This window comes from Mustela lutreola, chromosome 10, assembly GCF_030435805.1.
Source record: "Mustela lutreola isolate mMusLut2 chromosome 10, mMusLut2.pri, whole genome shotgun sequence".
In the NCBI taxonomy this organism is placed as follows: domain Eukaryota; kingdom Metazoa; phylum Chordata; class Mammalia; order Carnivora; family Mustelidae; genus Mustela; species Mustela lutreola.
In genome coordinates, this window is record NC_081299.1 from 109,187,802 (window position 1) to 109,215,696 (window position 27,895).

At 41.6% G+C, this 27,895-nt stretch overlaps 1 protein-coding gene across 6 annotated transcripts in view; it reads right to left on the reverse strand.

Moving 5' to 3' along the window:
- Window positions 1-27,895, reverse strand: part of SETDB1 (SET domain bifurcated histone lysine methyltransferase 1) — a 33,656-nt gene that overhangs the window by 828 nt on the left and 4,933 nt on the right. For 3 of the 6 annotated variants that reach the window (XM_059134822.1, XM_059134821.1, XM_059134823.1), the window contains exons 4-19: window positions 17,988-18,022; window positions 16,829-16,928; window positions 15,856-15,981; window positions 15,484-15,685; window positions 14,898-14,971; window positions 13,396-13,586; window positions 12,123-12,252; window positions 11,290-11,464; window positions 11,048-11,206; window positions 8,943-9,569; window positions 8,386-8,502; window positions 3,974-4,143; window positions 2,502-3,130; window positions 1,430-1,458; window positions 792-1,321; window positions 194-405 (exon numbers count right to left, since the gene is read on the reverse strand). In XM_059134822.1, coding sequence (XP_058990805.1) covers window positions 194-405; window positions 792-1,321; window positions 1,430-1,458; window positions 2,502-3,130; window positions 3,974-4,143; window positions 8,386-8,502; window positions 8,943-9,569; window positions 11,048-11,206; window positions 11,290-11,464; window positions 12,123-12,252; window positions 13,396-13,586; window positions 14,898-14,971; window positions 15,484-15,685; window positions 15,856-15,981; window positions 16,829-16,928; window positions 17,988-18,022 — 3,506 coding nt within the window. The remainder of the gene's footprint in view (window positions 1-193; window positions 406-791; window positions 1,322-1,429; window positions 1,459-2,501; window positions 3,131-3,973; window positions 4,144-8,385; window positions 8,503-8,942; window positions 9,570-11,047; window positions 11,207-11,289; window positions 11,465-12,122; window positions 12,253-13,395; window positions 13,587-14,897; window positions 14,972-15,483; window positions 15,686-15,855; window positions 15,982-16,828; window positions 16,929-17,987; window positions 18,023-27,895) is intronic. The other 3 variants (XM_059134826.1, XM_059134825.1, XM_059134824.1) reach the window with 3 other exon arrangements.

Sequence of the window (27,895 nt, forward strand, 5' to 3'; positions counted from 1 at the left end):
GCTGGACAAAAAACAATGCCCTTTGATCCTCCCCATCACAGAGAAGTTCTAAAAGAAAGCTACATCTTTAAGATCCTAGAGATCAAGAATTTCTAACAAGTAAAGGTAGGTTTACATAGTTGTGTTAAAAGAACTAGAAATATGAGGACAGTGGGATAACCCAGCATTTAGAGTGGAGGGAGAGGGGTCTCACATTGAGGTAGCGGCCGAGGTTGCCTTCTAGCTTGGCATCAATGATGTAGCAAGACTCTTCCCCATCATAGAACTGGCGTGTGTTCTTACGAACAGGTGCACTCTCCCCCTTTTCCACAGATGCCATGTTGGTGGACTTAATGGCAATCCCATGAGTGGACTTCAGAGCAAAACCTCTGGTTGATTTTACTGCCACCTGGCGCTTTGTCGGACCTGGACAGGAAGGAGAACAGGGTTAGGCACCATCCCACGTCACGACTGGATCCTCTACTTGCATTTCCATCCCACTCATTGCACGTAGGAATACTGATTAGCCGTGACCCTGAAAGCAAAGATTCTAATTGGCAGTTTTTTCAAGCTGGATTAGATCTGCTGGGTAAAGGAGCTAAGGCAAAAGAGTGGGGAAATGGAAAGGAGAGAGAAGGGAATGTGCTGAACATTAGCAGTTGAGTTGGGAATCAGAGAACCCTCCCAGACATACATACATCAACTCTTTTAAGATCTGAATGTTTTCTAACTTCTTTAGCTTCCCTAAAAAAGCCCCTATCCCAGCTTTCCTACCATTCCTTCCTACTACCCCCAACATTCTTCCAGACTACCAGACATGTTCTTCTTGTCCTCAAAGTCATCCGCTTCGGAGCCAGAGGAGATGGTCTGGATATCATCGCTATCCATTGCTGTGGCTGAAGTCTGACCAGTGGTGGGCTTCCGGCTCGTCCCACTTTCCCCCTCACTTTCTGTGCTGCTAGACAATGTTAACACATCCTGGGAAACACAAAGGTGAGAAGAAAGACGAATAAATGGAGAGGACCCATTCAAGTTCTTGCTCTTTCTACAGTTAGGTAGGAAGAAACTAAGTACAGCAAGAGAAAGATGAGACACTTGCTGAAGGAAAAGGAAGCAAGAAGTCACAGCCAAAGAACCAAGGCATTTATTGGTAATTATCAGTAAGGCCCTGAAGAGGTGAGGTACAGCTTGAGGGAGAAGGCCACTTACATCAGCATTGGACTGAGCAGAGGCCATGAGTCGTCGGCTCTGATGCATACTAGTCTTACTAGGTGGGCGGCGAAGTCCTTCAAGCTTCATGGGAGAAGGATTGTAACCATAATTTCGAGAGGTTTCAGTAACTCTAATGGAAGGGAAAGGAATGAGAGATGAGAGGGAGTCAGATGACGGTGTCTTTTATAGGCTTGAAACAAGGCAGATCTGGAAACAGGTCAGAAAGAGAGGCTCTTACATTGACATCTTGTTTCGGTCATCAGGGTCCTGGAAGAGAGCAAGTGAAAGGTTAAAAAGTGTTTTCAGTGGTCCTAGGTAACAAATCCAGCAATCAGACTTGATCCCAAAGATCTCAGCTAGTGAGAAAAAAGTAAGCTAGCTAGAGACTGTTCTGCAGCTTGACAGTAACAGTGATATTCTCATCACAACACCTAAAAGGGGGTTTCTAACACTTTCCAATGATAGACGTAAGATGCTCAAGGGTAAATCTTACAAGGACAGGGACATAATTTACCGCCCATAATGTGCTAAGTTTCAACATCAATAAAAATACATCTAGAATCAACATTTTTTTTCCCCTTTAAGGATTTATTTATTGTGGGAGGGGGCAGGATGGAGATAGAGCATGCAAGCAGAGGGAGAGAGGGAGAGACTCTCAAGCTGACTTGAGCCCAACATAGGGCGCAATCTCATGACCCTGAGATCACGCCCGGAGCCGAAATCAAGAGTTGGATGCCTAATTGAGCCACCAAAACCCCCTCGATTCTTGGTTTTTAAGTATAACAAAAGACAGCAATGCTGCAGATAATTTGAAATCAATGCTGCAGATAACCTGAAATGTAACATTTAATCTTATAAATCCTTTACTTTGGAAAGAACCAGATGCTTCTTTCCAAAGTTGATTTTTAAAATAATTTGGTTCTGGGGCGCCTGGGTGTCTCAGTGGGTTAAGCCACTGCCTTCGGCTCAGGTCATGATCTCAGAGTCCTGGGATCGAGTCCCGCATCGGGCTCTCTGCTCAGCAGAGAGCCTGCTTCCCTCTCTCTCTCTCTCTGGCTGCCTCTCCGTCTACTTGTGATTTCTCTCTGTCAAATTAATAAATAAAATCTTTTAAAAAAAAAAAAAAATAAAATAATTTGGTTCTTTAAGCACTAGGAATGTGCTGAGTGGTCAGGTGGCTGGGGCGATAATCCAGTTTGCCACAGAAATCTCCACCCAGTAAAATGAATGAAGAGTGAAAGTAAGCCACATTACATTACTATACCAGTTACAAAAAAGCCACTGCTCTTGAGTCTCCTGCCACCACTTACCTCTTTCTTGGGCTGCTTGATGTCTCCCTCATCCTTGAAGCCCAGCCCTGAGGTGGAGGCCTTCTCAGCCTCCCCTTTGCCTCCCCCAGCCCGGCCTTCCCCACCTTCGCTAGTCTTGAAGGATGAACGGCTATCAGAGTCAGCAAAGCCACCTTCACTGACACTATTGCAGCTCAACCACGAGGCCACCTTGTTTTTGGGTGTCTCTTCAGAGGAAGGCGGATTGCAACCACCTACAGGAATTGCTGGAGGGACAGGAATATGTGGGGGGCCGAGGTCTGGGGGGCGGGAGTCCTTGGAAGCGGTCTCAGAAAGTCCGTTCTCCTTTTGGCCCCGGGTCTGCCGCCGGGTAGCATAGCTGCGCCACACGGAGCTGGTGCTGAAGTCCTCATCTTTACAGAAGTTATCATCGGAGCTGTCATCATTGGACTCTTCAGGATCTTCTGTACCACTGTTGCCATCCTCCTGGTCTTTCAAGTCCACCCCGCTGCTATCAGAGGAACAGGGAGCATCACTCTCATAGCCTTCCTTGAAGTTCTCCACACTCTCGATGTGGTCCAGATTGGCAAAGTACTCATCACCCATCTCCAGGCCCTCCTTGTCTGCAAAGTCATCTGTCAGGATCTTGCCTGGGAATGAAGAGAATTAAAGGCATATTCCATGGTTATGAGGATCTTTTAGAAAGTACAGGGCTCCTTCCAGCAATACCCAGCCACTGACACACAGTCAAGACACCTCTCTTATGGGCTCTCCCTTGTCACCTCAGTGTCTTAACTCTAGTTTTTTGTTAAAGATTTTATTTATTTATTTGACAGAGACCACAGGTAGGCAGAGAGAGGAGGAAGCAGGCTCCCCGCTGAGCAGAGAGCCCAACGTGGGGCTCAAACCCAGGACCCTGGGATCATGACCCGAGCCTAAGGCCGAGGCTTAACCCACTGAGCCACCCAGGCGCCCCTTAACTCTAGTTTTAAATCTTGCCCTTTCTGCCATCCTGTCTTCTTCTTCACTTGGTTTACCAAAAGGGTGTCTGCAGCTATGCTAAAAGCCTCTGGGTGGAGAGACGTGGGAGGAAATGACACACCAGGCCCTGCTCCCATGTCCCTCATCTGAAAAATCCTCACGTCCAACTGGGAAGGGTTTGTGCTATGGCAAGTGCTGTGCAATGTGTAAGCCTGATGGTTCACAGACCTGTACCTCTGGGGCAAATAATACATTATATGTTAATAATAATAAAAAAATCCTCATGTCCACTTTCAACCCTTTTCCTTCTTGTTCTTATAAAGCTCTTTGTCCCTTCCTAGTCTACCCAGACAGGCACATCACTTGTCCTGTTCTTTACATAAGAACATCCTGGCCTCCTCTTCCTCCCAAGTTCACATGTCAAGCATTTTATTCTTCTGTTTAGCTTCTCTCTGATTCAATTCCCTATCATGTCCTAACCTCAGAGGCCACCCTTTCATTTCATCACCAACCTGCATAAATACAGACAAAGGAGCCTTTGGCAATGTCATCCAAGCAGCGGATACCCCAGCCCTTGTTCTGTGTCTTGAACAGCTGTAGCCGAACCTGGAGTCCGTGCTGCACCAGCCGGTTTGTGCACATGTTTGGGTCACATTTGCAGCGTTTGTTACACTCATAGACTCTGGGAGGAGGGACAATAAACTCAATCATAACATGATTACTAGATCCGTTCTGCCCACAGAACTGTAACAATTCTTAAGGTATCATCATTTAGTAGGTAGTGATCTAAGCGAGTGAATGTACTGAACTGTCCATGCTCTTGGATTCATTTGGAAATAGAGCCCAAGGAAATAACTCAGAAGGGGGAAAAGTGATTCATGGAGGTACTTATCACACTAGTTAACAGTGAATAGCAGAATGCCGAACACCTGGAGGAAAGTGAGCAAACTGATGTGAATAAAGATTAAGAGCTGTTAGAATATGTAGACAGACTACATCAATTTATAGAAAGAGATATATAAAATAAAGATGAGTGGGACAGGCAGAAGCCAATATAATAGATATGGAAAGAGGAGGAATTGGAACAAAAGTTCTGGCATAGCAGACTTTCATTCTTTCACTCTGTGAACATTTACTAACCACCCAGGGCTTTCTACATACTGGAACTCATAACCTTTCCTTTCAGGGAGCTCAAAGATCTATTAAGTTTAAGGACTGCACAGATTAAGTATTTAAAAAATAAACTATCAAAGTTATCTAGCAAATAGTTTTACGGAGAAAACTGTCATCTTCTCAGGCATCAATATTTCTGCTCCATCTACTTTGTTCAGTGTTGGGATTTCAATTAAAGTTTCCTGACACGGAGATTTGGGAGACATCTACTTCTGGAAAGAGGACACCAGTATAATTAGAGAGTTGATGACACTGGTCCTATCCTTTTGGACAAAGATTATTAGCAGCTCCTCCCTGCTGAACATATATTTTGTGTTTGGCATTATGCCAATATGCTTCATATACGTTCTCTATTCTATCCTCGGAGCAGCCCTACAAGGATTTTTTTTTAAACCTCAAAAACCATGGAAACTAGGGGGCCCATCTGGCTAAGTGGGTAGATAGATCATGTGACTCAGGCACAGGGGTCCTGAGTTGGAGCCCTACACTGAATGTAGAGATTCCTTAAAAATAAAACAATGAAAGCATAATATACACAGAGGAAAGAACATATACATGTCTACAGCTCAATGAATTTTCACAAACTGAACACACCATGTAACCAGCACCATCTCAAGAAGCAACTTCGTTAGGTCCCCTAAAGCCTCAGTGGGGCTGTTCTGTTCAATTCTCCTGTTTACAGCTAATAATACAAGATCAGCTTAGAATGGATGAAGTCAGAATTTGAATTTAGGTCTAATCACCACCAAAGGAACCTTTCACAGTAGGTATACTGTATCACTCATTCATTCAACAATGCTTCCTATGTGCCAGGTACTGGGTCAGTTAGATGCCGGTCATACCACCGTGAGCAAGACAGGTTCCCATCCCCATGGAGCTTATGTGCTAATGGAAAAGCAAAAACAAAAGCAAGAGCAAGTCAACAAATAAATTCAAGCTGCCCCAGATCCTATAAAAAACACAAAAGGACTGCTCAATGAGAGCATTAAGGGAGTGAAAATGACCTAGTTTTAGCGTCAGGAAAGGTCTCTCTGAGGAGGTGAGATTAAAGCTGAGAGCTCAAGGTTAAAGAAGATAACCATGCAACGAACAGTGGACGGACGCCAAGTAGAGGGCACAGCATGTACGAAGGCCCCTGAGGTAGACTGGCTAACACCAGGCAAACTAGATTCAGTAACTGAAGAATATCAGCATGGTTAGAACAGTTTTGGAGGGAGAGAGATAGGAAGGGTCCAGATAAGCAGTGTCTTCTTGTTGCCCAAGATTAAGAGTTAGAATGAAATCCAAAATGCAGTGGGAAGCTATTAGAGTTTTAGGCAAGGAAGTGACATATTATTTGTGATTCTTTGAAAATATTTCTATGAAACATTTCAAACACGAAAAAGGACATAATGGACACTCATCTACTGCCCAGAATTAGCAAATCTGGATGTTGTTACAGACTCAAGTTTTATTATAATTAAAACATAAATGATACAGTGATGCAGCTGAAGCCAGTAACTGTCTTTCCCTTTGCTTAGCTTTCAATGTGCATTCAGCACAAATTCATCTCCTGACTTCCCTGGCATCCTTCATCTCTTGTGAAGATCCTCAGACATACAGGTTTTCTACTAAGCCTGTTCTTCCAGAGCTTCTCTTGCAGCTGGATCTGCACTGCTCGCACACTGGCTGTCCCATCTGGTGTGTGGCTGTCAGCCAAGTCCCCTTCACCCCACCACCTCCAGGGTTCTCCCTCAATCCTCTTTTTGTGTTGGAGCTGCTATTTCCTGGGTCAAAATGTCTTTTCCCCTTATGGCAAATAATTCCAGTTAACTTTCTTTTCTTTTTTTTTAAAAGATTTTATTTACGTATTTGACAGAGAGGAGAGTATAAGCAGGGGGAGCGGCAGGGAGAGGGAGAAGCAGGCTCCCCGCTGAGCAGAGAGCCCAACATGGGGCTCCATCCCAGGACCCTGGGATCATGACCTGAGCCAAAGGCAGGTGCTTAACCAACTGAGCCACCCAGGTGCCCCCTCCAATTAACTTTCTCTGGGAAGGAAACTAAATTGACAATTTTGAGGTGTTTCATGTCTAAAAAATGTCTTTAGTTTAACACTTAAAACTCATTGCCTGGGGTTTAGAACTCTGGGTTATAAGTAATTTCTCCTCAGAATTCTGAATAGGGTACTTAATTTCCATCTAGCTTCCCATGTCATTTTGAGAAGGCCGAAGACATTGATTCTTTATTTTTGTGGTCTATTTCTCTTCTCTAGAAGCTTTTAGGATTTCTAGTTTGTCTTCAGTGTTCTGTGGACACAATGATTTCATTTTCTTATAATATTTTTTAGTGGTGATCTATTTTCATCTGCTATGCTGGGACATGACTGGCATTTTCCATTTGGAAACAGACCCTTCTTCAATTATAGGAAAATTTCTGCATTATTTCATTGATGTTTTTCTCTTCTTCTGTTCTCTCTGCTAATTATGTATCTTGAGTACCAGGGTTTGTTTCCATGTTCATATATAATCATTTTATCAAGTTTTATATCCCCCTCTTTCATTGCCTGAGTCTTTGCCTGCCTTTTTCAATCTTATATGCTAGTTTCACCTCCTCTGCTCAGTCTCTGATTGGAGAACCCAGGGATGACTGCTGGGGCTCCTTTTCTTATCTAGTATCAATATTCTCTCTAGGTAAACTCATCCAGGCTTTAAATACTGCCTCTTACTTATGTTCAGGGTTCCTAATTCCTCATGTCCAGTCCTTATGCTTCTCTCCAGAAGTCTCACTGCCTTCTTGATATTTCTCCTTGGAGTGTCTAGGAAGGACCTCAAACATAATATGGCCAGAGAAAAAGCTGAGTTTCTTCCAGACCTGCAACTCCTCCAGACCTCCATCTCAGTAAAAAGCACCAACACCCACTTTATCGCTGAAGTATAAAATTTAGAGGACTTGACCTTGATTCTGCTGCTTCCCTCCCACTCCATCAATCAAGTTCTGCAGCTCTAACTCCAAATGAAGCCCAACTCTACCCTCTTTCAGCTCTACTTGCTGTGTGCATTCTAGAACAAGGCCCAGCAACCACCACCTCTTGCCTATATCCCTGTAATTCATCTCCTAAGTGGATTTCCCAGTTTTACTTTTGCTGCCCTAAGACACAGTCTCCACAAAGCCATGGTAACCTTCAAAAAGTAGATGGCATCATTTGCCTGCTTGAAATTCTCTAATAGTTCCCTATCACACCATGATTTGTTTCTAATTTTTTTTTTTAAGATTTTATTTATTTATTTGACGGACAGAGACCACAAGTAGGCAGAGAAGCAGGCAGAGAGAGAGGAGGAAGCAGGCTCCCTGCTGATCAGAGGGCCCAATGCGGGGCTCTATCCCAGGACCCTGGGATCATGACCTGAGCTGAAGGCAGAGGCTTTAACCCACTGAGCCACCCAGGTGCCCCTGTTTCTAATTTTTATTCTCATTTACTAAGTCCTATATAATCAGGTCCCTGCATGCTTCGCTCTGAACACATCTCCCTTGCCACCATAACTGCAGTCTGTTAAGATATACATACAACTATGAAATGGAGAACACTTTTAACTGCAACTGCTAGATCCTATTCAATCATTAGAAGTCTTCATTTAAAAGAAAGCCCAAGGAAGAAACATGTGCTGGAAATTCAGTAAGATTTAAATGATAAAACACTTGGTTTCGGTTACTCTATTTTTGGTTCCAATTTTTAGAACTCTGTCTGTGAAGTGCTTCACTTTCCCCTACTTACCCTGTGGGCAGACACTCTTCTAGTCTCTTGTACTGGTAGCCAGAGTTAGGGTTGATCTGGCCGCCCGGGGTGCAGGCTGTGGCCTGGATAGTTAGTTGATGACAGGCACATTTGGACCTGAATTAAGACAGAAGGATATGACGGCCAGAGCTGTGAGACTTTCTTTAGAGGTAGGAAGTACTACAAAAGAATAGGGAGAACAGTGAAATTTTTCTTGTCATACATGTAAATGAGAAGGGAAAAGGGAAAAGACAGTAAGAACATGACAGACCACAAGGAAGACAGAATGAAACCAAGTGGCAACTAAAAGCACAATGGAGGGACACAAAGGAAAAAGGGGGAGAATCAGAGAAAAACAAACACAGGGCATGTGTACCCAGGGTCATGCAGTGGGGGCCATGTCAGACCCAAGCCTCTCTCACTGCTTCATGGAGGCCTAATGGCAGGAGCTCCAGCTGAGGGAGGATGTAAATAGGAAACAAATGGAGAAAGAAGGTAAAGGAAAGACAAGGATAACAAAGTTGGAGGCAGGGCCAGCAATTACCCTACCAACTCACTTGTCACGGCACCCATCCTTGCAGTCACAACCGACCAGAAATTCTGGGCCCGTGTTAATGAAAACACCCTTGCCCGGGATTCGTTCCTTACTGTAGGCCACCTGGGGTGGGGGGGTTGTGTCAATCTCATTGACACAGGATAGGGGAACATCTTCCTTCCCGTAAGTGATGTCCAATATATAGTAAAAAGGTTTATAGGGCTGAAACTTGCGGTCCACAAGAACATATGGATCCAAACAGAACATCTCCAGGAAGAGGAAGTCACAGCCAGTCTCAAAAAGATAGCGCTCAATCTCCTGCATTGTCCGAAGGCAGAGGCCACAGGGTGTCTTATAGATAACATGAAAGCCCATCTTGCGGTTAACTCGGCGGCGGGCTGTCATCCGCCGGAAGTCATAGAGTAGTGGGACCAGCAGAGGATTCTTGCCCCGGTACTGCGCACTTCTCATAGGTCTGACTCGGGACAGACAGGTGTAGCTGCACACGTGAGGTAAGTAGAAGAGCTTCTCCATGGGGGCTCGGTAGGAGGGCTCTGCTGGGGCCCGCTCCAGCATGCCGTGGAAGGCGGGAGGTGCTGGGGGTACTGGGGGTGCTGCTGGGGCAGAGGCTGCTGAGCTTAACGGTGGTCTGCAAAAGACACGTGAGAGATCAGGTAAGAGGGCAACAGGACCCTTCTGCTGCAGAGGGCCCCTGCTGCTGGCTAGCTCACTCATCTTTCAAACAGCTGTGCCCGGGAAGCCACAGATGACACAAGGAAGTCACGTTTTCCCTTGCTTTACCAAACTTGGACACTAAGAGGTCCTGGTTACTCTTCACTGAATGAAAATATCTCCACCTCACCAGTATACCTTATTATTATTATTTTTTTAAGATTTTATTTATTTATCTGACACAGAGAGAGAGAGAGTGAGAGAGGGAATACAAGCAAAGGGAGTGGGAGAGGGAGAAGCAGGCTTCCCGCTGAGCAGGGAGCCCGACGTGGGGCTTGATCTCAAGACCCTGGATCATGACCCGAATTGAAGGAAGACACTCAACCAACCAAGGCACCCAGGCGTCACAACAGTATACCTCTTCCTAAAATTTTTTTTGCCTGTGAGTTACAGACATACAGTCCAGTTTACTACCAATATTTTCCCCCTTTTATGTGTCCTACAGACTGTGATTCAAGGAAAGAGGTAGGAGTAATCCCTTTCTACTGTACCAATTATGACACCACATTCAATGAAAAGTTTTAAACAAATGACTTCTAGTGATTCTGTATTTCTAGGCACTTTTTTTTTTTTTAAAGATTTTATTTATTTGACAGACAGAGATCACAAGTAGGCAGAGAGGCAGGCAGAGAAAGAGAGAGGAGGAAGCAGCTCTCTGCTGAGCAGAGAGTCCGATGGAGAGCTCAATCCCAGGACCCTGGGATATGACCTGAGCCGAAGGCAGAGGCTTAACCCACTGAGCCACCCAGGTGCCCCACAGGCACCTCATTTCTAATTATTTTCACACCCTGTTTGTTGGAAACTTCCCAAGTTAAAGCTTTCTTTTCTGATCACCTGGGTGGCTCAGTGAGTATTAAATGTCTGACTTTATTTTGGCTCTGGTCATGATCTCAGCATCCTGAGATCAAGCCCCGTATCAGACTCCACACTGTGTGGAGTGTGCTTGAGATTCTCTCTGCCCTTCCCCACACTTACATGGGTGTACTCTCTCAAATAAATCAATCTTTTTTTTTTCTTTTTAAAGATTTTATTTATTTATTTGACAGAGAGAGATCACAAGTAGGCAGAGAGGCAGGCAGAGAGAGAGAGAGAGAGAGAAAGGAAGCAGGCTCCCTGTAGAGCAGTGAGCCTGATGCGGGACTCGATCCCAGGACCCTGAGATCATGACGTGAGCTGAAGGCAGAGGCTTAACCCACTGAGCCACCCAGGTGCCCTCAAATAAATCAATCTTTAAAAAAAAAAAAAAGCTAAAACAAAACCCTAAAAACAAGAAAGCTTTCAAGTCCAACTCCTCACCATCATAGCCTTAAGTAAGCCCCTTGGAACCAAGAATGTCCCCAGTGAGTATTTAGTCCATGCTGCCACCTCCCCACAGAAAGCCTAGGAGTTTCTCACCTGTATGTCTGGTTGCTACCAGGCTTCCCAGCAGGGACATTTTCACTGAGTGCTGGAGATGTAGGGGAGGAATGACCAGAGCCCACAGATCCTGGCCGGAAGGATGTGCTCTTTTTGGCTACCTGCTTCCGAGATTGGGCAAGCTGACTTTCTAAGCTGCTAAGAGATTAAACATCATACAGTAAAGAATACAGAAAATGCAATGTGAAAGAAACTAGTAAATAAGAAAAAATATCACTCACTCATTGTCACCTGCCTGTGGGGACAGAGGGGGTGCAGGTGGGGCAGGTGGGACAGGAGGGACAGGGGGGGTAGGAGGGGCTGTAGGCTGCAGGGGCTCCATTGGCTTGAACTGTGTCCCAGTACTGGTCAGATCCTGGGTGTACTGGACCACAGGGCCTTTGCTCCTCACGGCACCTAGAGGAAAGAGGAAACTGACCACTGAAGATGACAGCTGTGTCATGTATACTCATGCACATACCCAATCATCAATTTACATAATATACATAAGCAGCAATGGAAACATTTTGAGTAAGTGTCAAGACTGTCGTTCCATTATTTAAACCAATGAGTGAAAACACTTACTGGCACAGGCTGGCTTCAACCCAGTAAGGCTTTATCTTTCTGCCTTAAACACAGTTTATGCTGGTAATTAGGTTATTCTTTGGTGAAAAATTTTAAAAAAACATTCTTTGATCAACTAATGATATCAGGAAAAATCAACCAAAAAGTAGGCCAGGAACATATAAAAACAAAAGCTGTCCAGGCGTTTAAAAAAATTGACAATGAATCACATACAAAGCAGATAGTTCTCATATGGATAACAGAGGTAACTATACTACCACATCCACCCCTAAGCCAGTTGTTTCAGATTTTTATGGGGTCGTTTAGAATGAATCAGAGCCATTGCACTAAGTGGAGGCACCACGTACTACTGGAAACTACTCAGGACACACCTCCTGTTTCCAGTGAGTCAGTGGTGTCATCCTGGTAAACAAAGGATAGCTATTGTACAGACTCTCCTTTGCTGCTTTGCCTGTTTCTTTCCTCCCGTTCGGTGTCTTTCAAGACATACCCATATTTGGACGTGTCCTGAGCTGTCCTCCTTGCTTCTTCTCCAGTGCAGAGGCTGAGGATGTCTTCATACTGAACATGGGCTCTAGCCGCGTAGAGCCTCGATAGATCCATTCACATCTTTTGTCATCCTGGGGGATTGGGAGGAAGGAAGGTTGGAGGGAAATGAAGCAAAGGTTAGAAACTATATCCTGCCATCTGTGCAGAATATGCCTCCATGTGCTCCTTGAAGGAAATCTCCCTGATGAATGCCAAATTCCCTATCTACTCAATAAACTTATGTTCCAGTTTCCATGACAGCCATCAGGAAAATGAAAAAGAAAATCACATATTCTTCACTTAAAAAATTACAGGAGAGACAGATGTTTATATTGAGTATAATGATCTGTGACACAGATCATTAAGGCCTTAAGGAACAAAAGACTGAGGATAGCTCAAAGACTGGAACTCTAAGAAAGGCATGAAAGGGGAGAAGAGGACAGGTACAGAAGATCCAAGAGTTAAACTGGGCCTTGAATGATCATCAGAGGGAGCCTGGGTGGCTGTCAATTAAGCATCTGCCTTTCAATCAGGTCATGATCGCAAAGTCCCAGGATGGAGCCCTGCATGGGTGGTGGGGAGGGTCCCTGCTCAGTGTGGAGTCTGCTTCTCCCTTTCCCTCCACTCCTCCCCCACTCCTGCTTGTACGCTCTCTCTCAAATAAATAAAATCCTAAAAAAAAAAAAAAAAAAATCATCAGGACCTCTAATTCTTTGATACCTCCTTTTGGTCTCACTATGCTACCAAAACCCTGATCCTGGACAATTGGAACTGTCTTCTCCATGCCTATATGCAATGTAAATATCCTGAGAGAGAGAAAAACAAACCAATATGCAAATTAGCTCACAGTTAAATTTGGGATTTTTTTTTTTTTAATATTTTCTTAAAAGAGAGCAAGCATGTGTGCACACGAGTAGGGAAGCTGGGGGGAGGCACAGGAAGAGCAAGCAGCAGACTCTCTGCTAAGCAGGGAACCTTATGTGGGGCTTGCTCCCAGGACCCCAAGATTATGACCTGAGCTTAACCGACTGAGCCACCCTAGGTGCCCCAGGAATTTTCAATAACCACCAGAGAGAAACAAAAAGATAAAGTAAAATTTGCTCCCAAACAGTGAAAACAGATAGCATAAGAAAAGGGAAAATTATGGAGGACTACAAAATCATCCTCATTACTGCCTCTTATGCTCCCCCATCCCACTCTGTGCCTTGTGTCCAAAACTCCGGGAAGAACAGTACCAGGAAGAGGATCCTGACTAGGCTGCCATCCACCTCCTCGACGCGGGACTTCCACCACGTGCCTTCCCATTCAGTCTTGATAAGCTGGCCACTCTTGAGCAGTACCATGGGGCGGTTGGGGTAAGCCGTGATATACTCTTCTATGAAGTCCCGGCAGGAGATGTCTTCTATGTCCTCCCAAGTCTTTTTCACTGTGCCAAGGAAGAAGGAGGGCTGAGAGAGGGCAAGTGGAGCAGGTCTCTCTTTCTCTCTCTCTCTCTTTTTTTTTTTGTTTAAAGTAATCTCTGTGCGGGACGCCTGGGTGGCTCAGTTGGTTAAGCAGCTGCCTTCGGCTCGGGTCATGATCCCAGGGTCCTGGGATCGAGTCCCACATCGGGCTCCTTGCTCAGCTCGGGTCATGATCCCAGGGTCCTGGGATCGAGTCCCACATCGGGCTCCTTGCTCAGCTCCCTCTCTCTCTGATAAATAAATAAAATCTTAAAAAAAAAAAAAAGTAATCTCTGTGCTTAATGTGGGGCTTGAACTCATGACCCCAAGGTTAAGAGTTGCATGCTCTACCATTTTTGCCAGCCAGGCACCCCAGGGCTTATCTTGATAGGAAAAAAACAAATGGTTGACAAGGAGATGTTGGCTATTTTTCAAGTTGGGAGGGAGAGAAAAATAAAGAAAGAAAACATAACCTGAGAAACAAAACCAAGACTACCTGAAAGTATTGAACCTATTGTGTAAATGCACACATAGACCAAATCAATACTATCTAAGCAATATGCAAATATAGGTGAGTCACTTATTTCATAAAAATGGATGTTTTGTTTAGGAAAATTCAAGTGAAAATTCTTGCTAACCTGATATAAGTCTAGAGATAAATAAAAAAGATCAGGTGGCATGATGAAATTGATTAAAAAAAAATTGTCCTTCCTTCTCATTCTGTATCAGGCTACTTTTAAGGGACCCAGAATGTATTTACCGTCCTTTTATATGGAAAGGGATCAGTGTTAGTTAACTCTTTTGTAATTAAAAACAACTGCTTTGTAGAGTCTGTTCCCAAGCCAGAGACACAAGTATGGAAGGCACTATGAAAACTCCATCTAACTCAGCTTCTGCAGAGAGCACTATGCAGCTACAGATTTATACAAATGTTAGATGAAGGACAAGACTAGGAAAGAAACAACATCTCCTTAAGCCTAAATCACTCAGAAACAAAATCAAAACACAACTACAATATGAGAATCCACCCAAGGTCAGTCATGATTTCCTAGTATCCCACTCTTCAACTACAAAGATCCAGCACTAGAGACAAGCAAATAGAACTGTTATCTCCCAAAAGACATTAATCAAACTTACGCCCTTTGAGATGGAAGCACCACATATATCAGGGCCTGCCTTCCTCCCTCCATTTTCTTTTCTTTTCCTTTCAGGGCTTTTCAACTGATTATCTTAACAAGAAATATAAGGTAGAAGAGGAAATGGATAAAACTCAGAAAGGAAGGAGGGACACTCACGTGGCCGGCAAATGGGATATAGTTCAGACTGTGTGACATAGGAAGCATAACCATCATCAAAGAAAATGAGAAACCTGTAAGTAAAGAGCGATGGCAGAAAGATCAGGGGTTATATTTAACATGACCTACAGAAATTTCATAGCTTCTCCTCTTGATCACAATAGGACATACTCCTGGGAAAATGTTCTGGTGTACTACTTCCTTCCTATTACTCTTCCAAGAGTTAGGAATTCTCCCTCAATCTAACCAATTTACCTCCACTTTTCTAAAACCTACTCATTCTTGTTTCACTATCAGACTCCTATTTTGCTAAAACCATTTAGTTTCCCCTTCCTTCCTATTCCCCTAACAATCATTAAACAATCTTAATGACTCTCCTCCTAGTTTTACCTCCAAGTTTTTCTTGAGGAAAAAAAGAAAAAAACAAGGAAGAATCACCCACATGACCTCTGTTGCAAAAAAAAAAAAAAAAAAAATCAAGGGCTTCTGGTCACAAAAGCTAATTGTGAAATATTGACTATGGTTTGAATAGGGCAGGTGCTTTGCTACTGGTCTCCACTCTCTTTACAATCCTCTGTCCAGGTACCTGAGCTTGTTTTTGACGTTTGGTGTCTCAGCTACAATGCCAGCATAGAGCCAGACCTGATTCCCATCCTTGTACTTGGCTACCACTCGACTGCCCACAAAGAGCTTGTCAGCAGGAGGGTGATAATCATAGGCAATATGGTTCCCCGACAGGAGACTCTTCCCTTTGTTGTCAAATTTCACCTTGTACTTCTTTCCTGGTCCTGAGTAAAGGGAAAAAAATGAACAAAAATTTTTAAAAACCATCAGTTTCTGTGTAAATCCTGACTGCTACATGAGAGACAAAAGGCAAGGCTGTGGGGAAAAGAAATGATCAGCAATGGAGACCTGCAGGTTGCCTTTTTCATTAGCGCTTCTTCTAGCTTGAACATACCAACCGTCTGGATAGCGATAAGGGTGCCTTTGTGCCATGTCTTAGTTCTCTTCTTGCCCAGGATGCGCATGCTAACTATAAGGTCACCATCTTTGCTCAGTTCGCCAGACATCTGACTTAAGGTCCCTACAAAAGAAAGCAAAGATGTTCTAAAAAAAAATATGACATAGATATGGGGAGTAAATGGGAAAGTTAAGATAGTGTAATATAGTAATTGATGAAAATGGAGGTAATCACTGATCCTTAGTCACTTTTGCTGCTCTCTCGAGTAGACAAAAAGCATAGCTGACTCAACTATTTTTGCTAACAGGAAATACTTGCATAATTGCAATTCACATGTAATTCAAGAACATCTCACTTTAACCAAGTATCTCCAACTCCTTATTAACAATATTAATTACACTCACTAAGTGCTAAGTAGTATTTATAAAACAATTTTCCATTGGAGAGCTATCAACAGCCCTATTGGACAAAGTTTCCCTTAGATCTCTTTTTAAGATCTTGAGTTGTGGGAGGCCTGGGTGGCTCAACTGGTTAAATGCCTGCCTTCGGTTTAGGTCATGATCCCATGGTCCTCAGACTGAGTCCTGCATCAGGCTCCTTGCTCAGTGGTGAGCCTGCTTCTTCCTTTCTCTCTGCCTGCCACTCCCCCTTCTTGTGCATGTGCACTCTCTCTCTGGCAAATAAATAAAATCTTAAAAAAGAGAGTTTGAGTTCCTCTCTTCTAAATGCCATCTAGAAGTGGTCATGAGCACAGAGCTAAGAAGGTATTTGGATAAAGCCACCACACATTAGAAAATCAGCAGACAAGACTTAAGCAAGACAAGGAAAACCTGTGGTGTTTAAAGAACCCAACATAGGTGGAAGAGAATTCTAATGCTAAAACAGAGCCAATTACTCATGAAATCTCTGTAGGAATTCACTTCCCATCTCCACCCCCACTCTCTATGCTGAGATAACTCCAGACCCTAACCTTTATGTAGATCCTGGGAACTGCTCTTCTTGTTGACAGCATCCATGAACTTCTGGACATCCTGAGCGGACTTTCTTAAGGCAGCCATAGCTTCACGGAGCTGTAAGAAAGGTGATGAGGGAAACAAGGTTTAAAATAGCATGGCTTAGCCCTGAGAGTAAGAACTCATCTTTCAAAATTCTTTTTCTCCCCCCAAATATTTTATTTGACAGAGAGGAAGACAGAGCACACAAGCAGGGGGAGCAGGAGAGGGAGAAGCAGGATCCCTGCCAAGCAGGGCGCCTGATGTGGGGCTTGATCCCAGGACCCTCATTATCGCAACCTAAGCCGAAGGCAGATGCTTAACTGACTGAGCCATCCAGACACCCCAGAACTTTGTCTTTCAAAAAACCGAATAGAATGAGTTACGGTTGAGAAGGTATGGTTACTTTACTAGGCAAAATTGCCCTTATAAATCTGGTTCAGAAATCAGCTTTAGAAAAAGAAAAAGAAATCAGCTTTAGAAACCTTCCTTGATTAATTTCACCTAGTGGATTCTACATTTATATAGCACTTAGTGCATGCATCTCTAAGGAACCTCTGCTGCATCCTCAGAACACCTATTAGGGGACTGGAACCCACAGGGCTGATTATCTTTTTTTTTTTTTTTTTAATATTTTATTCATTTATTTGACAGAGAGAGATCACAAGTAGGCAGAGAGGCAGGCAGAGAGAGAGAGAGAGGAGGAAACAGGCTCCCTGCTGAGCAGAGAGCCTGATGCGGGACTCGATCCCAGGACTCTGAGATCATGACCTGAGCCGAAGGCAGCGGCTTAACCCACTGAGCCACCCAGGTGCCCAGGGCTGATTATCGTGATGGCTGAAGTGACCGAATGATCAGGCCAGAAGTTTCTCCCATCTTCATATTCTTTTTTTGTTTTTTAAAGATTTTATTTATTTATTTCATAGACAGCGATCACAAGTAGACAGAGAGGCAGGCAGAGAAAGAGGGGGAAGGAGGTTCCCTGCTGAGCAGAGAGCCCAAAGCCGGTCTCTATCCTAGGACCCTGGGATCATGACCTGAACCAAAGCCAGAGAGGCTTTAACACACTGAGCCACCCAGGCGCCCCAACATCTTCATATTCTTATCTTTCAGTTTACCTTCCCCATCCCAACTCACCTTCTGGTCTTTGGGAGTTCTGCTCCCAGCATCACCTATGGATGAGAGAAGCTCTAATGAGTGTAAGATCCTTACACATAAGAATTTCCACGAAATCAATAACTAAGCTACTTTTTTTTTGCATTGAGACATTCTATTTCCATGTATTATATTATATTGTATTGTATTATATATTACATTGTATACATGTATTATATTATAAACTACTTAAAAATATTATCATGGAACTATTACTAATAACTATTGACAACCACATGTAAATATGTATGTAAAAGTACTAAACGGTCCAGAAGGGGACGAGAGGGAGAATGCTCCCTGCTCAGCATGGGACTTGATCCAAGGACCCCAGGATCATGATCTGAGCTGAAGTCAGACACTTAACTGACTAAGCCACCCAAGCACCCTGTATATTTAAGTTTTTATAACAAAAATTTGCCTAGACACTATCTGAATGATTTGAAAAATGTGGTCAGTGAATGAAGCAAAAATGTTTATTCTTGAGTAGCGCTGTCCAACAGAACTTCCTGTTGTGATAGATATGCTCATCAATACTTGTTAGTCTCTCCTTTTGATTACAGCCATCCTAATTAATATAAAGTGATTCTGATTTGCATTTCCTTAATGACTAATGATGTCAAGCATTTTTTCCATATACTTAGTGGCATTTACATATCTTTTTTTTTTTTTTTTAAAGATTTTATTTATTTATTCGACAGAGAGAGACACAGTGAAAGAGGGAACACAAGCTGGGGGCATGGGAGAGGGAGAAACAACCTTCCCACCAAGCAGGGAGCCTGATGCGGGGCGGGGTCCGGGAATCATGACCACAGCAGAAGGCAGATGCTTAATGACTGAGCCACCCAGGCGCCCCTGAAAGTGCCTTTTAAAAAGTAAAAATATTCATGTGGTAAAAAACTAAAACATTATAAAAGGACACAAAATAAAACAGACCTCCCTCATATTCCTGCCTCTAGTTACTCTCCTTAAAAGCAACCAATATATCAGTTTCTTCTGCAGCCAGATATTCTGTAAATGTACATATGTACTCTTTCCCCTCTCAATCCTTTTACTCATATTCAACATGCAGTTTTAATGTTGCTTTTTATCCCAGTATTCCCTCTCAGTATCTATAAATCTTTCTTTTCCCTCATTTTTTTTTTATTGTGGTAAAATACATATAACATAAAATAGATCTCCTAACCTTTTTTTGTTAGAGAGGTATGTACAAAGTTTATTAAAAATTGACATGGTGGGGCGCCTGGGTGGCTCAGTGGGTTGAGCCGCTGCCTTCGGCTCAGGTCATGATCTCAGGGTCCTGGGATCGAGTCCCGCATCGGGCTCTCTGCTCGGCAAGGAGCCTGCTTCCCTCTCTCTCTCTCTCTGCCTGCCTATCCATCTACTTGTGATTTCTCTCTGTCAAATAAATAAATAAATAAAATCTTAAAAAAAAAAAAATTTACATGGTAGGTTCAGCCAGATTTTGCATATTTAAGAAAAGTTAGAAAAAATGAGAAAATTGAATATTAAAGTTTTTACTAGAGACTGATTTATAAACATATAATTTGAGATTTTTAAAGTGAGAGAAACACTATATACAGATTAAGGATATAACAGCTTTGGGTCTTTTACACTTACCATCATTCAGATCACCAGCTCTTCTGATAAAGAACTGGACATCATAACCTCAAATTACCTCATACACTTAAAATGTAATTAGCATTTTATTTGTTTTGTTCATTATGTAGAAGAATAGTTACATGTTTTAATTCACTTTTATATCTGAGGGCCCATTTCCCTAATCTTTCCAAAGACTATTAAAAGGAAGATCGTGTTGACTACCAACTTAATTTTACATATACGTTAGCTGAGATCTTTTGAGACATTAGGACAAATTTTTGCCCTTGACTCTAAATTACTAATTTTTTTTTTTAATTTTTTTTTAAAGATTTTATTTATTTATTTGACAGAGAAATAACAAGTAGATGGAGAGGCAGACAGAGAGAGAGAGAGGGAAGCAGGCTCCCTGCGGAGCAGAGAGCCCGATGCGGGACTCGATCCCAGGACCCTGAGATCATGACCTGAGCCGAAGGCAGCGGCTTAACCCACTGAGCCACCCAGGCGCCCTAAATTACTAATTTTTAAATACTCCTTTTTCTTTATTATTTTTTTAGGAAGGTCTACACACAACATGGGGCTCAAACTCACAACCATGAGATCGAGTCACATGTTCTACTGACTGAACCAGCCGAGCGCCCTTTAATTACTAATTTTTTAAAATATTTTTAATAAACATATAATGTATTATTAGCCCCAGGGGTACAGGTCTGTGAATCGCCAGGTTTGCATACTTCACAGCACTCACCATAGCACATACCCTCCCCAATGTCCATAACCCCACCACCCTCTCCCGATCCCCCTCCCCCTAGCAACCCTCAGTTTGTTTTGTGAGATTAAGAGTCTCTTATGGTTTGTCTCCCTCCTGATCACTTCTTGTTTTATTTATTCTTTTCCTACTCCCCAAGCCCCCCACGTTGCATCTCCACTTCCTCATATCAGGGAGATCATATGATAGTTGTCTTTCTCCGACTGACATATTTTGCTAAGCATAATACCCTCTATTCCATCCATGTCATCGCAAATGGCAAGATTCCACTTCTTTTGATGGCTGCATAGTCCTTAACCATTTTTAAGCAAACAGTTCATAGTATTAAGTATATTGATATCATTGTGTAAGCAACAACTTTACTGAAAAATGTTAAGGCCTAAATAAATTGTTTTTGTGTAGAAGCACTAAATAGTATGAAATTATTAGCTATCCCTATATTGTTCTTTTAATATTATCAATAGTTTTTTGGGGGAGAGGTGAGTGAGGAACATGACAGGCTGATTCTCAAATATACATAAAAGCATGACAGGTAAAAAGAGCCAAGACATTCATGAAGAAAACCAAAGTGAGGTTACTGGAGTTAACAGATGTAGAAACTTGCAAAGCTCAGTTATACACAATATAGAATTAAGAAAAAATGACAGAGCAATGAAACATAATAGAAAGTCCAGAAATAAATCCCAAATACATGGAAATAATTTATGACAAGCAGATATTTCAGTAAGAAGGGGCTCATTTCAGTAAGTGGCACTGGAACATTAATAACCACACACACACAAAATTCAGACCTTTACCTCAAATATTACATAAAAAATAAACTTCAGTTGGATTAAAGGCAGAACTATGAAACTTTCAAAGGCAACATAAGAAATATTTATAATAAAGCATCAGAGCAGAAGGGCTATAAAAACCAATCACCATAAAAGGAAATGCTAAAATTATAACTTCTGTTTATCAACGAAGAACATGAAAAGTAAAGATAAACCATAAGCTGGGAATGGTATTTCCAACTCGTAACTACAAAGGATTAGTATTTGTTACGTATAAAGACTTCCTATGAATCAAGAAAAAGACAAATGATCATTGAGCAAACAAACAAGAAATATGAACAGATTTCAAAGAAAAACTACAAGGGGCACAAGGGGCACCTGGATGGCTCCCCTCTCCCTCTGCCTGCTGCTCCCCTTGCTGGTGCGTGCTCTAATAAATAAATAAAATCTTTAAAAAATAAAATAAATTTTTTAAAAAGATTATTTATTTATTTGACAGAGAGAGACCACAAGTAGGCAAAGAAGAAGGCAGAGAGAGAGGAGGAAGCAGGCTCCCTGCTGAGTAGAGAGCCCGATGTGGGGCTTGATCCCAGTCAGGACCCTGAGATCATGACCTGAGCTGAAGGCAGAGGCTTTAACCCACTGAGCCACCCAGGTGGCCCTAAAAAATAAAATAAAATTTAAAAACCGCAATACCAGGTGTTGTCAAGGATGTGGAGCACAGGACACATTATTCCATGGGCAGTTACAAACATAAAATGGTACAATTGCTTTGGGAAGCTATTCGTTATTTATCCAGTAATATTAGAATTTCCGTATCCTAAGAACTAGCAACTCCTCTCTTAGAAGTATATATATCCTAAAAATTTAGTAAGACTGCCAAAATAGAAAGATTTTTTCACATCATAAGACACTTTTTAAAAATTTTTTTATTTTTAAGATTTTATTTATTCATTTGACAGAGAGAGACACAGCGAGAGAAGGAACACAAGCAGGGGGAGTGGGAGAGGGAGAAGCAGGCTTCCCGCCAAGCAGGAAGCCCAATGTGGAGCTCCATCCCAGGACCCTGGCATCATGATCCGAGCCAAAGGCAGATGCTTAATGACTGGCCTCCCAGGCACCCCACCACAAGACACTCTTGACAGAGAACAAACCAAGGGCTGATGGAGGGACATGGGTAGGGGATGGGCTAGATGGGTGATGGGTATTAAAGAAGGCACCTATGGGCGCCTGGGTGGCTCAGTGGGTTAAGCCGCTGCCTTCGGCTCGGGTCATGATCTCAGGGTCCTGGGATTGAGTCCCGCATCGGGCTCTCTGCTCGGCAGGGAGCCTGCTTCCTCCTCTCTCTCTCTCTCTGCCTGCCTCTATGCCTACTTGTGATCTTTCTCTGTCAAATAAATGAATAAAATCTTCAAAAAAAAAAAAATAAATAAATAAAGGCGGCACCTGTGATGAGCACTGGGTGTTGTGATGAAGCACTGAATTCTACTCCAGAAATCAGTACTGCACTATCTGTTAACTAAAAATAATTTAAATTAAAAAATAATAAATAAATTAATAGAAAATGGATCGGGAGTTATGTGTAAGAATATTTAGAGCATTATTTGAAATGAAAACAAATGAAATGTCAACTGGCAGGAGAATAGATATATTGTGTCATATTCATAAGATGGAATAGTATACTGTAGTAGTTATTGAACTAAGCATCACACATTGGCATGACGTTAAAGAAATTATTGAAAAATGCATATACTAAGAATCCATTTATACAGTTAAAAAATAGGCAAAACTGTAGCACTGGTAATAGTCATATGAAAAGAATGATTCCCCTACGCAGAAAACAAGTTTAAAACCAGAAAAAGTTGTTAGAAACAATCAATTCAGGGCACTGGAAACTGACCAAAAACAAACAACAAATTGGTAAGTATTTGTTCTTGAAAAACTGCTAAAATTCTGGCAAGGAAGGTTAAGCTTGTGGACCTCTTGCCTGGGGCAGCTCCCATCCCTACCTATTCCACCTCTAGCTGGGTGAGTGGAAACTACAGCTTTATCACTGAGGCGCTAGCCTGACAAGGAGCAGCGCTGTTACTCTGAGGTTGCAGATCTTGTTTAGTGTGAGCCACAAACCAGTTTTAAGTCCAACAAGGAGATCCTGAAAATGAGAGAGCCATGGACAGGCTTAAATAAATTCTCTATACATTCTTGGGTAACTGTTAAACTATCCACATGCCAAGAAGACCCAGGAGAGTCAATGGAGACTTGAGAACTAGAAGTACTCTGAATGCATTCCCCACACCTCTGAAAAACTTACTGGCTGGCGCAACTGGGTGGCTCAGTTGGTAGAGTGAGCAACTCGATCTCAGAGTCGTAAGTTCGAGCCCCACAATGTACGTAGGGATTACTTAAAAATAAAATCTTAAGAATACATATATATATTTCAAAGAAATAATGACTGAAATACTTCTAAATTTGATGAAAAACTTCAACCGACAGTCCAAATTCAGTGACTCTCAAGTAGGACAAATACAGAGAGAACTGCACATAGACACATCCTACTAAAATCAAAAGAGACAATCTTAAAAGCAGTTAAGACAAAAATGACTCATATCCAGGATACAAACATTTTCATCTGACTTTCCATCAGAAATCATGGAAACCAGAAGACACTGGAATGGCATATTTGAAGTGTCAAAAGAAAACAGTCAATCAAGAATTCTATATACCATGGGATGCCAGGGTGGCTTAGTTGGTTGGGCGTCTGCCTTCAGGTCAGGTCACGATCCCAGGGTCCTGGGATCAAGGCCCACATTGGGATCCTTGCTCCGTAGGAGCCTACTTCTCCCTCTCCGTCTGCCTACTGCTCCTCCTGCTTGTGTTCCCTCTGTCAAGTAAATAATAAAATCTTGAAGGAAAAAAAAATAAGAATTCTATATCCCAAGGGTGCCTGGATGGCACAGTCAGTTAAGTGTCCGACTCTTAGTTTTGGCTCAAGTCATGATCACAGGGTTGTGAGATCAAGCTGTGCGTCAGGCTCTATACTCGATGCAGAGTCTGCTTGAGATACTCTCCTTCCTCCTCTGCCCCCCAACTTGTGCATGTGCTCACTCATGCTGGCTCTCTCCCCCCAACTCTAAAAGTAAATATAAATAAATCTTTTAAAAAATTCTGTATTTCAGGTAAACAAAGGCAGAGAATCCACTTTTAGCAGAACTACAAGAAATATTAAAGGAAAGCTTTCTGGCTGAAAAAAGAGGACAATGGATAAGACTCAGATCCTTAGCAGTGATGAAGAGCAGTGGAAATGTAAACATCTAGGTAAATATGTATTTTTCTCTTTTCTTCCCGTAACTTCTTTAAAAATAAGATTGGTCCTTGCAATAATTACAACACTAAACTGCTGGCTTTAAATATATGTAAATGCAATTTATTTGACAACAGTATCTCCCAAGAAGAGAGTGACAATGGAGCTAACCCGGTACAAAGTTGCTATATTTTACCAGAATTTAGTCAGTATTAACTTGTAGTAGATAAGAATCAGATAAATATGCAAGCACTTTCTAAAGATCTAAAAAGAAATAATCAGTGGAATTAAAATGATTTACTGAAATATTTATTTGACACAAAGAAGGCAGTAAAAAAACAGATAAATACAAAAAATATGGGGGGAAGAGCAAAATGATCGATGTAAATCCACCCATATGGATTCACATGAACTATGAATGGACTCAACACTAACTAAAAGCCAAAAACTGTGAGACTGGATTTTAAAAAAACACAAGATCTAACTATATATTGCCTGTAAGAGATACACGAAATTCAAAGACAGAAACAGATTTTAAGAAATAAGGACAGGAAAAGACACAACATGCAAACAGTAACCATTATAAAAATGATTAATATTTGATAAAACAGAATTCAAGAAAAGGAGTATCATTTGAAACACAGAAATATCTTTTAATAATAAAAAATCAACTATAAATGTATATATAACAGACTCCAGAATACAGGAAGCAAAAACTAAAGTTAATTGAAAGGACAAATAATTCAACAATTTTAGTTCAAGATTTCAAAACTCCTTTCCAAGTAACTGTTAAAACTAGACAGAAAATTAACAATTTCTCAGCCAACGTAACCTAACCAACATTTATAAAATACTCCACCCAACAGCAGTAGAATACAAATTCTTTTTAAGCACATATGGATCATTCTCCAAGATAGACGATACACTAGGCCTATTAAAAAACATTTAAGTAGGGGGTGCCTGGGTGACTCAGTGGGTTAAGCCGCTGCCTTCAGCTCAGGTCATGATCTCAGGGTTTTGGGACTGAGCCCCGCATCAGGCTCTCTGCTCAGCGGGGAGCTTGCTTCCTTCCTCTCTCTCTGCCTACTTGTGATCTCTCTCTGTCAAATAAATAAAATCTTAAAAAAAATTTTTTAAGTAAATTTAAAAGGATAAAAATAATACAAAGTATATTTTCTGACTACAAAGAAATTAAATAAAAAACTCACAGCAGAAACAAATCTGAGAAATCTCCAAATATTTGGAGTAATCAATTGGTCAAAGAAAAATCACAAAGGAAATTAAAAATTATGATTAAATGAAAATAGAACACACAGGGGCGCCTGGATGGCTCCGTTGGTTAAGCCGCTGCCTTCGGCTCAGGTCAGGATCCCGGGGTCCTAGGATCGAGCCCCACATCGGGCTCTCTGCTCAATGGGGAGCCAGCTTCCTTCACTCTCTCTGCCTATCTGTGATCTCTCTCTGTCAAATTAATAAATAAAATCTTAAAAAAAAATAGAACACACAGAAATATATGAGATCCAGTAAAGCAACGATAAAGGGACATTTACAGGTTTAAATGTTTACATTAGCAAGAAAAGAGTTCTAAAATCAAATCAATAATCAATAATCTAAAATGTTAATTTTAAGAAACTAGAAAAAGAAGAACAAATCAAACCCAAGTACATGGAAGGAATAAAGGTCAGAGTAGAAATCAGTTAATTGAAAGCAGGAAAACAGTAGAGAAAAACAAATTAATGAACCCAAAAATTGGTTCCTTGAAACAAACAAACAAACAAACAAACAAAAAGATAATCTGTTAGCTAGATTAACGAAGCAAAAAAAAAAGAGGAGATCCAAATAACCAATATAAGGAATGAAAGAAGAAGAGACATTACTACAGAACATAAAGAAATTCAAAAGAATCCTAAGGGAATACTATGAGTTTTATGGCAATAATCCAGACAACTTAGATGAAATGGAAAAATTTCTATAAAGATACAAATTAACAACAAGGACTTGAGAAGGAATAGAAAATCCAAATGGACTTTTTAGGTAAAAAACGTAATCAGTAATTAAAAACTTTCCCACAATAAATTCAAAGTGGTATCCTATAATGGAAAAAGCCCAGAAATCAAAGTCTAGAGATTAGGTAAAAGTAAAGTATCCATATTTGGTTCTTAGTTTTGACCAATGTACCAAGGTAACATAAAATACTAATACTAGAAAAAACTGATGAAAAGTATGCAAGAACTCTCTGTATTATCTTTGTAATTTATACAAAAATATAAAACTATTTCAAACTAATAAGCTTATTAAAAAAAAAAGTATCCACAAAGAAAAATCCAGGTTAAGATGGACTCACTGCTCAATTTATCAAACATTTAAGGAAGAAATAATACTATTTCATACAAACTCAGAGAAGGGAACATTTACCAACTCATCCTTAAGGCCTATAATACTTTAATGCCAAGCAAAAACAAAAAAAAAACAAAAAAACCCCCAAAAAACCCACATCACAATAAAAGTACAACAGCTCTCATGAACACAGGTGCAAAAATTCTTAACAAAATGTTAGCAAATCTAATCCAGAAACATATAAAAAAGATTATATACTAAGACAAAGTGGCAGGGGTGGGGTGGGGTGGTTATCCCAGACATATAAAGATGGATTAACATCCAAAGAAATCACTATTGTTATGCTCCTTATTAATAAGAAAAAGTAAAAAAACGATGATTTTTAAAAAGATTTTTATTTATTTATTTGACAGAGAGACACAGTGAGAGAGGAAACACAAGCGGGAGAAGTGTGAGAGGGAGAAGCAAGCTTCCCGCTAAGTAGGGAACCTGATGCAGAGCTCAATCCCAGGACCCTTGGATCATGACCCGAGCTGAAGGAGGAGCTTAACGACTGAGCCACCCAGGCACCCTCAATGATTTTTTTTTTTTAAAGATTTTGCTTATTTATTTGACAGAGAGAGACCATGAGAGAGGGAATACAAGCAGGGGGAGTGGGAGAGGGAGAAGAAAGCTCCCTGCTGAGCAGGGAGCCAGATGTGGGGCTTGATCCCAGGACCCTGGGACCAGGACCAGAGCCGAAGGCAGATGCTTAACGACTGAGTCACCCAGGTGCCCCCCCAAAACCTGTAAGCTTATCTGAGGATGATACAGAAAAAGTAGCTGACAAAACCTAAAATCCCACTGAGCCATGATAAAAAACTCTCAGCAAACTAGGAACAGAATCACCTTCCTTCAACCCAACAAAGACCCTACAGCTCACATTACAATTAATGCCTAAAGACCAAATGCTTTCCCCCTGAGATCAGGAGCAAAGAAAAGATGTCTGCTCTCAAAACATTTTTTTTTTTTTTTTTAAGATTTTATTTATTTATTTGATAGAGATCACAAGTAGGCAGAGAAGCAGGCAGAGAGAGAGAGGAGGAAGCAGGCTCCCCACCGAGCAGAGAGTCCG